Source organism: Orbicella faveolata, unplaced genomic scaffold, assembly GCF_042242905.1.
Source record: "Orbicella faveolata isolate gen_17 unplaced genomic scaffold, um_ofav_v1 contig_12, whole genome shotgun sequence".
Lineage (NCBI taxonomy): Eukaryota > Metazoa > Cnidaria > Anthozoa > Scleractinia > Merulinidae > Orbicella > Orbicella faveolata.
Window position 1 is genome coordinate 7681463 of NW_028301539.1, and position 16966 is coordinate 7698428.

The following is a 16966-nucleotide window of genomic DNA, read 5'->3' on the forward strand; positions in this document are numbered from 1 at the left end:
GGGTTTTGGATTTTTCTGCAATAATAAATGACATCTAATGTTATAAAGAGAAATTTGTGAGCACCATGGTTCCCTTTTTATAAGCAACTTAGCCTAGCCATATCAGTACCAAAAGATAATAACCACAAATCAGTACATTGAGCTTTGATATTATTGTTGATTATCACAGCAACTGCCACAAATACTTCTCAATCATGTATGGTTGATTTGACCATCACGCCACCTCCCAAGGATGGAAGTAAGTTAAAAGGGTTGATTACTTTGTGCAGTCATACTGTTACACATTTGTGTAATTTACATTAGTTTGGAAGAAAGTGTCATCTTTACATGTACATGCAGTATATTACTAGAGGGTTGCAACAGGCCAAAAATGTTCAGGGAAAAAAATTCCATCAAGATCAGAAAAAACTCAGATATTTTATTTGGAAAAATTAAAATATCAGGAAAAATTAAAATATCAGGAAAAATTAAAATAATTTAATTAATGACTGATTTCAAACCATTGAAGGCTGCAAGAAACATATGGGGTCACAGCAGTGATTTCATAATATCTTTCTTTAATAAAGAAGGTAAATCAGTTGAAAATTTACACTCTTAATGAATTAGTCTTCATTTATTTGGTAAGGAGACTTTTATTTTTATCAGAAAAAAGTCTGGGAATTTTGAAAAGGGATGTCCATGACAACCATGAACAGCCATTCCTCTTGTCCTACTTTTTCATTTCGTACCAGCACAAAGGAATAAGATATAAAAACTACGGTGGCCATTCTTTCAATTACAGCGTGTATTTCAAATTTATGACTTAATGCAGAATATCTTAACGAATGTGTGATATAAGGGGCCCTGAATAAGAATGGATTTGACATCATCTGAATTACTTGACTGTTTATTATGATAAGAATCAACCCGGAGATTCCTGACGAGCATGGCAAAGCGGGCAAATGACAAAGGTTAGACTCCTACCATGTACACTGTATTGTTTCATCTAAATTTGGTGATGAGTTATTTAACCTAAACTGTGTAGTTCCAGAAAATATCCATACCTCCCTCACGGAAGGGAATTTTTGTAAGTCCCCTCCACCCCTATGGAAATTTTGATTGAGTTTCATACATTTCTTTAATTTATTTGGTCTTATCAACCCCCCCCCCCCCCCACCCACCCCCCAGGGAATTCCAATCCCTTCTGTGCGGGGAAGATATATTCTGGAACTGAACATTATACTTTTAAAGGGGTAAGATACTTCTAGTCTTCACTGTAGATGTCAGTCCAGGTTTAACAATCTAACTTGTTTCTTGGTGTAAATGGACAATGCAATTTAACAGAGTTAACAACAATGAGTGCATGTGCTTGCCTGTGGTAGACAACAGTGTTTGTGATATGTGCATGCACCAGGATTCCATGTGCTCCTGTACTGAGACGTGTTCAAGCTCAAGCCCCCCTATCTATAAGTCTATGTACTTCCGATTTTAAGGTTTCCCAGATATAAGCCCCCTTGGGATTAAAATGAAATGAATGCAACCTATTTAAATACCATAATTACAAAATGGTGTTCATTTCTCTTGAAAGCCCCTCCCCCTCCCTCACCCGGATATGAGCCCCTCCGTTTATAGGCCTGTCCATCTGCAGTTGTAAAGTCTGGTGCTTATAAGCAGCAGTTCATGGTATATGTGGTGGTTCTACTTTCTATTTATTTTCCTTTGTTATTGGTTGTAGTTGATGCATGATAATGTGTTTGAAACAAAGGATAACAACATTGAAACCATCAGAGTAAAATTGAACCTGAGAAACCTAAATTTATTTATAGAAAGGTGGGTGTAATTGAAAGAGTGTATTAAACCAAAGTTAGTGTGATATTGTATTAGCTCACAAAACAAAAAAAAACAAAAAAACAAGTTGTTAACCAACCTAAACGCCTTGTTATTTTCATCTTTGTGAACTGGTGAATATGAGTTTTGTCACAGGACCTGCATTGTATGTTGTGTTTATCATTTAGCATATCACTGTGATATGTGATTAGTTGACACCCAGCAAAGTAAAGTATAAAAAAGAAACATATCTGAATTTTCTATGGTGACTAGGTTTTTTGTTGTGAGCTGATTAAGTTTGCCAAACTGGTGAGAACGATTGTAGTTTTGCAGGAACAGGATTGCATCTCCTGTATATAATTCTAGCATATCTGTTACCCCACAAAATGTGATAGTAACATCTTAGGTTACTATTACATTTGGCGTTAATAATAATATCAGCATAATAATATCACTGCACATGATCCGTGATTAGTCCATCCAACAAATAATGTATATAAACTGTAAAACCGAAGGAAATCAATATTTTCTAGGTGTGAGTTTTCATTGTCTTGAAATTATTTTAGTCGCTGAGGACTGTGTGTCTTGTTTATAGTTTATGCGATAGGTTTAGTTAAAAATAATGTTAATAGTAGACTAGTATTAAATTTCTCAAGTAAGACCTCAGGGCTTTAGTTTCTTTGAAGGGGGGGGGGGGGGGAGATATTGTGTGTGTGTTTTTAGAGTCTATAATTTTCTGTGTTATATTGACTATAGCTCCATATTAAATAACTTGATAAATGCTTTATTATTATTGATAATGTTAAATAATCTAAAATTTCAGTTGATACGTAGATCAATGTGATCAGTAATTGCAGGTTTCAAACAATGAGAATAGTTAAATTTTGAATTTCTGTTTTGTTAGGTACGTTTTTTTTCCTATTCAAATGTGTGAACAAGGTTTCTGAAATGAAAACCAAAACATTTTTAATCCTGTTACTTAGCACGATTATAGGGGTACACATTGAATGATACATTAGAATGCATATTTTTCTAAAATTATTTTAAGTGTTATGAAGTGTTATGAAGTTTATTAAGGAAGTAGGAACAGCTATTGAGAAATTGAAATAAAAAACTCAGTGTCATGCCATGTTATGAAGTATTTTTATTGGGGGGTGGCAAAGGTTTCATCAAATAGTTGTGGAAACAAACCGGTCAGATTTTTTGTCACCTATTAGACAAATACTGTTCTTCTACTGGACAGTTTCAGGCAGTATGTTGGAGTGATATCTCTCTTACAAACAAGTCTAGACAAGTAATGGGGCTATGACTGACAGTGAAAGCAGAGGGTAATGAAAAATAAATGAACGGTCCATTAAAGTCACCAATTGAAAAGCAACGGGCATACGCATTGAAGCAGAACTTGCATGACTAAAAAGTTCCGAACTTCAGCTTCTCCGAACATCAAATGCAAATACGAAATTGACTCCCCGATGCCATTGCGTGATCCCAATGTATGGACTTCTACGTTGTACATCGTCAAGCTTCTAATTAACGGGGCCCTGTTAGGGAGGCGGGAGGCTTAGTCATCCCTTATCCCTAAAATTCCAGGGGCTGTTATCCCTTAACCTGACAATTACCGAGATTGTTGTTCCCAAAATTACTTATCTTGGGAATTTAGGTGACAATTTTAAAGTGTTAAGTGATCCGTTTCTGAAAAGATAAGGGACAGCTCATTATTTATCGTCTGGGTGGGGGGCTGGGAGGATTTTCGGCTAAAAACTAACATTTAGCGGTCCCCCCCTTTGGGCTCTCAGTGACGAGTGATCATGTAATGCCCGTGTTACACGTGCGCCATGAGGTCAGTGGTTGACCGAATAAAAGAGCCTGGGAGCAAATCTACATTTGACCCATCTTGATTGAATTTGGACTGATAAATGACCCGTTACTGTTAGTCACCGGTCGTCGGTGATGCAGATCCTTGGCAAAAGCGACCAAACAAGTGTCAATTGAGAAATCAAAGCAATTTTTTGTTATCCCTAAAACTAGCTCAGTCATCCCGTATCCCTATTATTATTTACTCAGTTATCCCTTATCCCTAAAACCCCTAACAGGGTCTCAATAATGTTCAATCAGGTTAGATAGTAAGAGTAGAGTAAGAAAGAAACAACTTTCGTGAGGTCAAACTTAAGAAGAAAATAATAACTATAATTTATCAGAGCACTGGGTTATCGGTGGGAAAACGTGGAGGGAAAATTGCAAGAAAATATCACATGAAGCACCGATGACTTCCTCCTCTTCTCTGACGCCACATTCTCTCGTCGATGTATGATTGTAAGACCTCCCCTCTAAGTCCTTTCTTTCGCTTTTGACCAAGTTTAGGTTGACTTCAATAGGATTCAACCTCCTGAGTATGAACACCTGTTCTTGGGTCTACGAAATGTGACGGGCGTGTACCACGACACGATGAGCAGAGACAATGGGCAGTCTTGCATGTGCCTGCCAGTCGTCTCTATGTATTTCAGTACCGGGAGGGAGGTATCTTTTTATAATAGGCAGGTGGGTTGCCGCATTTCGTCTTCGCACGATTTGGAAATTTCCTCGTGCTGGGGTGAACTGCGTGGAAACGATACCAAATACTCATGCATCGGTAGAACTGCAAAAAATATGTATGTATATAAAAACATAGTTAGGTTCTATCTTTTAAACTTCTGCTCTGCTTCAAGTGAATGTAATGAAAGACCCTGGTCCTTTTTTTGGGTTTCGCGATGTTTTGCTTTTTGTGCTCATGGTGACGTCACAAAATATTGAAAAGCACTGATGTTTTCCTTGGAGCGCGCGCAGATTACTTATTGGGGCTTTCGTCCTTAAGCATGCGTGCACATTTTTATAATATAGATAAGACCCTGCGCGCGCTCTGATTGGTCAAAAACCCATGTTTTATCAGAATATAAAACATAGAAAAAGCGTGTTTTATTGTTTTTTTTTGCCACATTACCTCTCAGTATCATAAAGCAAATGAAGAAGCGTAAGCCGTGTATTACACTTTCATAAAAAACTCCGGACATTTGAGAACACGCCGGAAATATAGAAAACACGAGCCGCAGGCGAATCTTTTCTACATTTCCCTCGTGTTATCAAATGCCCGTCGTGTTTTATCACAGTGTAATACATGGCTTAGGCTTCTTTATTTGTTAAATAGAACCCGTTGTAAATCGAGCGTGACGTAAACCACGAAGTGAACGACACTCAACTCTATAACTGACCACTCACAAGAACTCGATTTCATTATTTAGAATATTCCTGAAAATTTAGAATATTCCTGAAAAATTTCAGGTGGGCTTGAATTTTTTTGGACAAAATAAAGCCATGGACTAAGTTTATGAACAGAGTGAATTTCATGAAAATTCGCGAAATAGTAAGAGAAAACTAAGTGCACATCCTATGGATGACTTTGCAGAAAGATATAAAGATGGCCAAAATTATTTAAATCAATTGGCATCAACGAGGTAGCTAAAATCAGAAAAGCTTTTCGCGGAAAAAGCTACTCACTGCAAATTCCAAATTTCAATTTTAGTCCAGGCTGAGAACTCGAAAGCCCTTTTTTAGAAGATTTATTTTCAAAGCTTACCAGACTGAAGTTCGCCACGTAATCAAGCCCTGAATAGTCAGGGAGGAGAACTTATTCAGCCGGTTATCTATCACGCAAATTATTTCCGTACACGCTGCAGAAGGCAAGGAAAACAAAGAGGTGAGACATTGTGCTTCGATCGTATTCTTTTGTTTTAGATTTAACTGTTTTATTTTTTTTTTAGTTTACAAGCGCGACTGTCTTGCCTTGTTACCGATGTGTTTTTTTATTTCACAGCAGGGTTTGAGAGGTGAAGGCAGCCATAAGTAAAAGTGAAAAGAGCAAAACATACGCCTTTTTTAAATTAAAAACTAAATCGAAATAATAAAGTGTGGAGTCGGTTCGAAATGTTAAAAGAGATTCGTCCCTCGGGACCAGTACTTCGGTCTATAGAAGGGTCATAAGCGGGCGTGTGGTAGCGTGGATAAAAATTGAAACACCAGTAGTGGAGCCAAATCGCGCGGAGCTCGATAGCACAACGACATGAACTTGAGCGAACTCAACGACTTCGAAAGGGAACCTCCATTGAATGTGATACAGTGGCTTCAAAGATGCTATTTACTACCTGATCCTCTACAATGCGCACAGTATAATCGTGAAATGGAATTGACAGAGAGGACCGGTAACCATGTAGATGGATTTCTGTGGTAAGTTAAGCGTTGTCGTTTGCTTGCACTTTAAAGCAAGATGAGTTGGGTCTTATTGTTAGTTAAGTGAGAACGTAATGTAAGGGCCTGGACGCACCATGGATCATTCCACGCAATATAATGCGCTGCTTCGCTTGTAATATTAAAGTGGCAGTACGGCGAATAATGCGAAAATGACACGAGAGTAACAGATGCTACCACAGAAAATATGTTAGTTGCCATCTGCATAAATATGGCCAAATGCAATTATAAGGCAGGGATAAGGATTGAGATTTGCTTAAGCTAGTACGGGTGTTTTTTTTAAGTTGTCTTAAATGTGAAGGTGGATCCCTGATACAGTTTCATTACCGTGCGCGCTCAGATGATGCAAAGTTTCGAGATCTGCTCATTAGCGCGCGAGCCGACGGAGGCTGGAGAAAAAATGGTCAACCAAGGGATTATGTTTTATAAAAGGAAAACTCCGTCCATCACAGATTTTTGAATAAGGCTAGATAGTTGCATCGAAAGTTCAGTTATAATGTATTGTTGCAAAGACGACGCATACGCAATTGCTTTTCACAAATTGTGGTAAATGTATGGAGCAAAAATGACGATTTTCGCACAGGCTTTCTTGGGAGTATTTCCCTCAAATCCCATTGTTTGCACTGGGGTTACAATCAGTGTTTGGATTTACGCGGTGACAGTTTGTCAAGAAAATCCAGTATCTGAACAGTTTCCACGCAAAAAACTACTAATATCACAGAAGCTCTGTGCTTAAAATAGGTATCGAGAAAGTATGGATGTGCTGTATTGTAAAATTTAACCGAATTAAACTGAAGAAAATCGAATATCAGCCACAAACAATAAGAACGCTTTCTTTTTAGTACTTTAATAAATCCGTAAACACAGAAAGCCAATTTTAAGTTTTTACTGAGCCGAAATAAAAAAAAAGATTTCAACAAATAACACTTAAGCGCGTTATTAACTTTTGAATTAAAAATGCAGCACCAACTGACTTGCATGAGTCTCATGTCTCCTTGGCCAAGGTGAAACGAAAGCGGAAAAGTTGTTTTTGAGATGCGCACAGATGAGATGTCAAGGTTAACAAACTATTGACAAATTGACAACTCTACTGATTCTGTCCTTTGATTTTGAAGTGTAAAACTTCTTCCTTGATACCAATTAACATCTATATTCTTCAGGCGATGCAGTGGTTGCAGAAAACGACGGAGTTTACGAACCAATACTTTCTTCGCTGAATTTCCAAAGGTGCCACTTGTCACGCTTCTCAAGGTCATCTATTACTTCATTCTGGATGACTCGCAAAGAAGAATTTTGCGAACCCTGAATTTGAGAGCAAGTTTGGTCTCACGAATATGCAGACGTCTACAAGATGTGTGTTCCATGGACCTGCAAACTCGTCCAATAATACCAGTTGGTGGTCCGGGTGCTGTAGTTAAATGTGACGAAAGTAAATTTAACCACAAAGCAAAGGTAAGCGCTATGTAAAAAGAAATGAGCGTATCGTTTAATCTGTATCATTACATTGCATCGGGTACGGGCTGTTCCAAAGGTGGATAACGTTATCCACTGGATAAATCACTATCCAGTGAATAGCGTGGTTTGTTTAGTTAACGCCTATTCACTGGATAGCGATTTATCCGAAGGATAGCGTTATCCAGCCTTCGAACAACCGGGGTTTGACGTTGTGAAACCAATTCTACTTCGCTAATGTTTTTCAAAACGAAATTAAATTCCTTCTTGTAAATTGTTTGAGCGGAAACTTAAAATATCGTGAAAATTGCCGAGGGGGTACTGAAGTGGACCAGAATCCCAGCTCAATTTTTCCCCATCAGGACCCTCCGAAGAGGAAAGTTTCGCGAAAATTCGATTTAAATATTTGATAAATGATTATCTTGAAAATTTGCAAAATTTCTCGACAGAGTCAAAATAATGAATGGAATAGTTTGCAAAGCTATATTTCAAAACGGTACTGTACTGAATCATTCTGGGAGAAATTTGGTAAATTTAACAAAGCGACCATGTACTTTTATGGTCTCAACTCTTTTAGTAGAGCTAAACTCCGCACACGTACGATAGACAACTCATAAGGTCACAGATTTTACGGTTGAAGGCCACATATTCTAGTTGACATATTTTGCGTTTCAAGTAACCTCATTTGTACGGTCTATACACTCAACCAATCGCGAAAATTAAGTCCAACAAAAATAAATTTCACAGTGTACTATAGTACGCAGTTTACTACAATACATAAAAAATGACAGCTATGATGCTGTTTTCTGGCTTAGTAACTATGCCATCTTTTGCAATATCGCCCTTATAAGAAACAAATAATCAAGTAACATCACAATTATGGCTCCTGGTAACATTACTAATATCTTTGCAGTACAACAGGGGAAGGAGGGGTGCTCGTGACTCGTGGGTGTTTGGCATAGTCTCATGCGAGTATAGTCCCGCAAGAAGCTATTTCCAAGTGGTGGATAGAAGGAATGCGGCAACTCTTCTGCCCATCATTCAAAGATGCCTTCTGCCAGGTACAGAAGTGCACAGCGATGATTGGGGCGCATACAGAAGACTGCAACTTTTGCCCCATGTCAATTCTCGGTTTTCACTAGTCATGTGATCAAAACTAAAAATCGTAACCATTCAATAAATAAATTCAAGAATCTAGGATGTGATAGATGATCGCTATATAAACAACCTCGCCTAGAATCAGGTTTCTGCTGTTTTTCATTCGCCCGTTATTCGCAGAAGCGTGTCATCCAAATTTATAGAGCTTTGTATGGAGACGCCACGTTTGTGCCCTTCGGAGGGGCACAAACATGGCGACCGTAAAATAACAAAAACATCCGTCCTTGAGTTTTGCTATTGAAACGAAAATTTTTACTCTAGTGCTCCGACACATTGAAATAAATGCTTCTTCTAGTGCAAGCATCGTTTATTTAACAAAAACTAAAGCGATAACTCGTCTTTTGACCTACGCGACAGTCTTTTCTGGCCGCCATTTTCATGTCACGCAACGCAAAAGCTTGGAGTGCTCTGTTACAAAAAGAAGAACGCTGTCGAGCTAAAACATTGCCAAACGTCACGTTCCTACAGGGTCTTTTATCTGATGAAACTAAAACCTCAGAAGGAAGGATAATTTCTAATTTTGGAATATGACTACGTCACATGAAAACCAAGAGTAGGCACCGAGTTGTTGTGCACGCTCACAATTTTGTGGATCCACGAACAGGCGTGCACACACAGGAGGTGGAATCCGCGTGGAGTCAGCTGAAACTGGGGCAGAAAAGGAGAAAGGGGTTGCGCAGAGAAGATCCACAATCCTACCTGGACGAGAGAATGTGGCGGCAGTGGAGAGGGGGCAACTATCAAGTAATTATGCGCAATTTCCTTGCCATTTTCCCGCTACAGTTTCCAACCGATATTCCGGTACTTTAAACTTATACTAACTGCAAAGCACGGTAAAAACTACCCGGGTGGGAATCTCATAAGAAAGAACGGGGTTGCTTGTGAAAAAAAGAGTTGAACATAATCCCTTAGAAGTACCAAGATCTTGATTTATAGACTTACCTTGAAATTTTTTTCATCCCTAAGAAGTAACAATTAACTAAAACAACAAATTACATTCAAATCATTATTAAGTCTAAAAAACGGCCACCCCTATTAGGCGGCCAGTAATCAAAGTCCCGATAAGGTCTTTTATACTGTTTTAAACTCTATTCAGCTCAACCCTTTTAAGCGGTAACTATCCATTTTGGCCTTTTAATAGAGTTGAAACATATAAGTAAGCATATTCAACGCGCTTTCTCACGATTACCCATTAATTATGTGACTGAGAAAATTGCGAACGATAAATTGGCTTGTTCACAGCCAATCACAATGACATAACTTTCACGGTCATGTAAGGAATGGACCAAAAAAAAAAATAATAATACGAAGGCAAGCCATCGAAAGTTTAAATTACATACAATTAAATTTTTACAATAACTGTCTAATTTCTCGAGCTTTGATTGGTTCATTTTCTTCATCAACGAGAGTACAGACGGATAAACTTTTAATGTACAAAAGCTTTCAAGTTCAGCTTCGAGCTGTCAAACTGCCAACTTTTTAACCAATGAAATTGTATGGACTGTTTTTAGTTGCCAATCAAAAACCGCGAAAAGCTATTGACAATGTTCGCGTCATTATGAATAAAATTCACTTTGTTTAGGGCAAGTTAATGGCGTCTTTTCCCCTCATTTATTCCCGGCATTTGACCATTCTGGGGTCTTGTTAATGTACAAAACAAATGACGTCAGTTTTTTATGCGTCTGTCCTCTTATTGATGATAAATTTCGTCATAACATTGTCAACGTTTACTGGGGAACCACTTTGACAGTGTTATGACGCAATTTAGCATCAAACGCATAAAAAACTGACGTCAATTTGTTAAATTTGTGACGTTCCAGTTGTGTTGACTAATACTGGGAGCTTAAGCAGTGAGGACGACGCGACTGCGAATGCGACTGGATTTATTCCTTTTTTTTTTTCTAAAAATTACGTAACTTCCAGTCTCCAACATTTCAAACAAATTAATGATAAAGAGGTACGTAAGAAAATTTATTGTTTTAGCAAAGTTAGGGGTAGTAGAGAAACAAAAGCTAATGACACGCAAATCAAAAACGAAGCAATGCGTTGAATTGATCGAAGATTAAATACGCCAATTTGCTAATGTAAATATTTTCCAGTTCCATTTCCTTGTGGGGGCAAGAAGTGATCACTCGGCCAAAAATGGCTTCATTAATTCATTAATAGATCATATTTTACCCCTACAAGGGACTGGAGCCAGCATTAGCAAAAGGGTGAATTCATGAAAATCAATTGTTATAAAGGTGTGATTGTAAAATTCAGTCGAACGAAATCAATTATACAACTGGCATGTGCTTTATGGACCTACAAATGGTAAAATATAACATAAAATAGGTCGAGACAAATAAATAAAGTTGTTTTAAAACATAAGCTAGTTTCGCGTTACTTTCATCAAATTTATAAGGCAAGACCAACATATCATGCATCCGGCCTCTTTTTGCAACCTGAGTAAAAATTAAAAGAAAACAAAAATTCGGGTGAATACTATTAAAGATAATGGAAATTTATATAAAAAAAGGTTTTTTACTGTTTTTTGGGGGAGGGGAGGTGGGGGTAGATGCAGTCAGAGACCACCTAACTGAACCGCTACGTAGAAAGGTTTGGAGGGGGGTAGGGGGGGGGGGTCAGTCAAAAACCACACAGCCGGACTAGGCTAGGGCCATGAACTCAGATCGCCGGGACACGGTCCAAAACCGAGCTCGGTATAATTTAAAAAAAAAAAAAACCGTGTACGGTCAAGATAATTAACCGAGTTGGGTCATGCATTCACAACCGAGCTCGGCTTAATGTAAAATCGAAACCGAATACGGTTTGTGTATTCTCTAGGGTCGGCGGTTATCACCGTGGACGTTATCTGGAAACCATACACGGTTATGAAACAACACATAACCGAGGTCGGATAAAGACAACCCCCTGTACGGTTTATAAAATGAAGTCGGTTCGTGAATCCCAAGCTCGGTTAATACCGTGGACGTTACGTGGACACCAACCGAGGACAGTTTACCGACCGTACATTCTGTAACCGAGGACAGATTTTTTTCCGAGGACAGTTTTTCAGAATCGAGGTCGGTTGCCCAGAAACAAAAACTGATCCCATATTTCTTGGCATAAATGTTTACTTGGAGTGGGAAGTTATTCTAAATAAAGAGAGAAAATTGACTTTTAATAAGTCATTTTCATCGAGAAAACTGAAGTTATTAGGCTAGCAAAAAAAAAAAAAAAAAAAAAAAGTGTACGAGCGATGAATTGAAATACACTTTTTTTAAAAAGAAAAAAAAAAAACAGTTTTTTAAGAGTTGTCCAGCCTAGTTATGCTGGTCAGAATAATTATATCACCCGTGCCATTTGTCTAAATGGTTGATGCTGAGATTCATAAGCTGATTAAATTGGGGATGGTGGGTGATCGAAAGGTCGAGGTGAGCCACCTTTGTCAGAGTCGAGTCGACCCAATTGATATTCAAAATTAACTGCAAAGTTTCTCGACGAGGAAATGCAGTTATTTGAATATAATAGCCAGATTTAGCGTACGCTTGTTCAATGACAGGGTTTGCACACATTCTTTGTTCATCAAGGCTGCCTGTTAGGACTTCTTGTATAAATTTGGTTGTCTGTTTTGGCTCGCGCGCTTATTTATCAATTCTAGAAAAGCGTAGTTGTATCTGGTGTATAAATATCTGGTGTTTTATTTTCGCATTGTAGATATTTTATTTGTTTACTTCCAAGGCATACCACGTGGGAGCGGTGCATAACTATTGGTCAACACAAAATCACTGTCTTTTACGCGCGGTGCACGATGGGAAGGTTGAATGTAATAACGTCGGAAATATAAGGGCTTTCCTGTATTTTCATTGGATTATTTTGTATGGCATGATATAAAATGTACTACATTGCAATACAATACAATGAGGGTTTATTCAGAATAATACTTATACTACGACTAAGACTAAGACTAAGACTAATACTAATACTAATACTAATACTAATACTAATACTATTACTAGTAATAATACTAATACTAATGCTAATGCTAATGCTCAAGCTAATGCTAATGCTAATGCTAATGCTACTGCTAATGCTAATGCTAATGCTAATGCTAATGCTAATGCTAATGCTAATACTAATGTTAATGCTAATACTAATGCTAATGCTAATGCTAATACTAATGCTAATGCTAATGCTAATACTAATGCTAATACTAATGCTAATGCTAATACTAATGCTAATGCTAATGCTAATACTAATGCTAATGCTAATGCTAATGCTAATGCTAATGCTAATACTAATACTAATGCTAATACTAATGCTAATGCTAATGCTAATACTAATGCTAATGCTAATACTAATGCTAATGCTAATGCTAATGCTAATGCTAATACTAATACTAATGCTAATGCTAATGCTAATACTAATGCTAATGCTAATGCTAATGCTAATGCTAATGCTAATACTAATGCTAATGCTAATGCTAATACTAATACTAATACTAATACTAATACTAATACTAATGCTAATGCTAATGCTAATACTAATACTAATACTAATACTAATGCTAATGCTAATGCTAATACTAATGCTAATGCTAATACTAATGCTAATGCTAATACTAATGCTAATGCTAATACTAATGCTAATACTAATGCTAATGCTAATACTAATACTAATACTAATACTAATACTAATGCTAATACTAATGCTAATACTAATGCTAATACTAATGCTAATGCTAATACTAATGCTAATGCTAATGCTAATGCTAATACTAATGCTAATACTAATGCTAATACTAATGCTAATGCTAATGCTAATACTAATGCTAATGCTAATGCTAATGCTAATGCTAATCCTAATGCTAATGCTAATCCTAATACTAATGCTAATGCTAATGCTAATGCTAATGCTAATGCTAATGCTAATACTAATACTAATGCTAATACTAATGCTAATGCTAATGCTAATACTAATGCTAATGCTAATACTAATACTAATACTAATACTAATGCTAATACTAATGCTAATACTAATGCTAATGCTAATGCTAATGCTAATGCTAATACTAATACTAATGCTAATACTAATGCTAATGCTAATGCTAATACTAGTAATAATGCTAATACTAATACTGATACTAATACTAATACTAATACTAATACTAATGCTAATAATACGCTAATACGCCTTCGTGGTTTTCAGTGGGGCCCTGTAAATCATAATAAAAGTTAAAAACAAAAAAAGAGATAATACAAATGAATAGACGTCAAAATTGATAATAGAGTAAAAAAAATGCAACGGTGAACACATCGGCGACAACAAAATTAAAATAAATACGCATCCCAAAAGAATGTTGAAGATCAAATGAACCACAATTTAGGCATTTTTTTAATTGGAGTCCAATGTGTTCATTAAATATAAAATAAACATATTCTGAAGTTTCAAACGAATTGGACGAGGCATTACGGAGATATTGGAATGTTAAAATCACTGTTTTTTATGCTTCATAATCGTAGAGCGGTCGGGGAAAATTGTCGGATAATTTTCGGAAATAAAAATTGTGACGTCACTGTTGGTGAGCTCAAGAAATGTGGAAAATTTGAAACTGTGTTGGTTTAAAGTTCATAGTGAAATTCAGAGGAAAACCTCTCAAAATCCAAAGTGAGCACTTTCAAGTTCCCCCAGGAACCAAAACTTAAAAGAGAATGGCTTATGAAAATGAAAAGGAATGCTTTACGCCCTTGAAACATCCGCCCTTTTGTGCAGAACACTTTACCGAAGACAGCTGTGAACAAAATATTGCGGTGAGGAGTTTGTTGGGACCTTTCATGCTTCATCAATTTGTAGTCTAGAAAGACGCAGTGCCGACGATTCTTAACTTCAATGTGGAAAGTTGCAAGACAAATCAAAGTGGCTGTGAGCCACTGAACTTAGAAAATAAATTTTGAATGGGTGTTACGGGGCAGTGCTCATTAAGGAATCGAACTACTGTGATGTGAGGGCAGTCTAGCTTTCGAAAAAGTCCGTAAAGCCTTTTTCCATTTAGGGATTTGAAAAACGAAAAAGTTCAACGTTAAGGAACTGTTTGTTACTCGGGCCTGCCTACACGTTTTATATTACATGTATCTGTGGATGTCTTCCTGGTGCTGTAGTCAAAAATGGCAAGATCATTTTGTTTGGTCAAAAGTGAGGTATAGACTGAACGCAACACTTAAGCCTGCGGTGCGTAAATAAAATATTAATACTTTCACCTTCCAGGAACTTTTTTGCGATAACTGTAGAAATTCTCGCGCGCTCATTGGCTAATTTTTATCGTCAATAAGCGGACAGACAGATGAATTTATAAATTATGCGATACGTCAACGAGCGAGAGCGGACAATTTGACAATTTGTTATCGTAAAAAACAAATTGACGTCAGTTTTTAATGCGTCTGTCCTGTTATTGACAATGAATATTGTCATAACATTGTCAAAGTAGTCTGCGGATGCACTCGGCTATCGCTTCGTGGATCTACAGCTACTTTGACAATGAAATGACGAAATTCATGATCAGTAACGGGACAGACGCATGAAAAACTGATGTCAATTTGTTAAATGTACAAGTAACTTAGTGTGACAAGCGCTACCTTGCCGTGCGAGACATTGGGAGTTCGTCTCCCAGTGGTGACCACTGATTATTTTTCCTTTTCTTCTTCATTCTTTATTCTTTGCTGTCAAAAAAGCATTTACCGACAGGTAGCGTTTGTCTTCCCCTTTCTTGTGTTAAAATAATCGTCTGGAGCGTTTAATCATTCGTTTATATCGATGGCTTTCGAACTCACAATATCACGTAGGTGTGTGAAGGAAATACCACGAAGACGTTCCCTGAATCAAATCGCTAAGGAAGAACCATAAGTATTTTCCTTACAATGAAAAAACCGTTACACCTTGTACCTCTCGAAAATAACTGACTTGACACGCTGCAAGCGAGTGTAAAACGGCCTTAAACGACTGATGTTCGAAACCCGGGGGGAACTCCTATATGAAAAGGTCGGGGATGCTTGTCGTCTCGGGTACAAATCAAGGATTCTGGTCTCACTTAGGGTGTTGATGACGAAACGTCACCATTTTTAACTGTCAAAGTATCCTTTAGAGTGTACTCAAGAAAATAATAATAAAAGAAACGCTCTCATTTAATTTCTGTTTTCAGGCTTGATTTCTTCTGATCTCTCAAATACGCGAGTCGGGTCTACAAGTGCGCGCGCGAAATCTCTCCTTAAACAGTGGCTAGAAATTTAACCTAATACATACGTTTTGTGGTATCTTTAAGGGGTCTAATGGAAGCTCAAGCAACGTCCACATCAGTCTCCCTTAGGAGTTAAATTAAATTTTCCGTGGAGCTTTGATTGCCTTTTCATGTGGGAGCCCCCCCTCCCCCCCCCCCCCCGGTTTCCAAATGTCTAACGGGAAGTGAAGGAGTGAAGGCTAAGAGATATGGGGTGAAATCGTTTCACCACTACAACGTGGAAAATAATAAATATTTTACAAGGTAGCAAAACTACGAAAAACAAGCGAATAATGCCCGCCGAATAGCGGGCGAACCGGTCTCGGTCATTTCCCAAGCAAAATACGGTTTGTTTTTAGATCCAAAACCTTCCCCACGAACGACTCACTGACGCAAAAACGCTGCAGTGTACAAGACAACAATGACGCCACAAAGCAGAGTCTCAATTCCAATCCTTCCGTTAAAGTGCGCAGTCATTTTAAAAACGTTTTCGTGAGGCCATCGGCTGTATTCGTACTTTTAACTTCTTTACTCCTTCAGAAAGAAAAATTCCGCGTGAGTTTCCTCTTAAATGTTTTTTTTTTTTTTTTTTTTTTTAACATTTCCTCGCCCTGAATTATGGTTCAGTTGACCTTTAAAAGACTAGCCCTACGTGAACACCGGTCGCTTCAAATGAAGAACACGAATGGAGGCAGAGTAACGGCAGCAATAAAATAATCCACCCTAACATTCTCCCAAACTGAAAAAAAAAATAGAATTCACACTATTTCCGTTTTAAAATGTGTGATACATTGCCACCCGCACTGTTTCAGACACTATCTTTGTAAACAATATGACTAACAATTAGTTTGATGCGTGATCGAGGGAGAAATTCTAATTTAGAATAACAGGAAGAATTTTCAGAATTTTCCAAATATTTCCTGCAGTTTAAGACATAACCTTCAAAACCAATAGTTTGACAATGTTATTTTAATAGTTTTTATTTTATCTTTATTTATTTACCCAGCTAATTGGCTACCC

The 16966-nt window shown here is 37.4% G+C and overlaps 1 protein-coding gene across 1 annotated transcript; it reads left to right on the plus strand.

Moving 5' to 3' along the window:
• The first annotated feature begins 5883 nt into the window (after window positions 1-5883).
• On the plus strand, window positions 5884-9998 carry LOC149116380 (uncharacterized). The gene is made up of 4 exons (XM_089282318.1): window positions 5884-6063; window positions 7245-7536; window positions 8450-8667; window positions 9252-9998. The coding sequence occupies exons 1-4, from the start codon at window positions 5900-5902 to the stop codon at window positions 9502-9504; spliced, it is 927 nt and encodes a 308-aa protein (XP_089138444.1). The 5' UTR covers window positions 5884-5899; the 3' UTR covers window positions 9505-9998.
• The last annotated feature ends 6968 nt before the right edge of the window (window positions 9999-16966 follow it).

Bases quoted from the DNA above. Each gene is read 5' to 3' on its own strand.
- LOC149116380 (XM_089282318.1), top strand. From the start codon at position 5,900: ATGAACTTGAGCGAACTCAACGACTTCGAAAGGGAACCTCCATTGAAT. The intron at 6,064-7,244 runs GTAAGTTAAGCG...TATATTCTTCAG, and splicing joins CATGTAGATGGATTTCTGTG to GCGATGCAGTGGTTGCAGAA. The intron at 7,537-8,449 runs GTAAGCGCTATG...ATATCTTTGCAG, and splicing joins AATTTAACCACAAAGCAAAG to TACAACAGGGGAAGGAGGGG.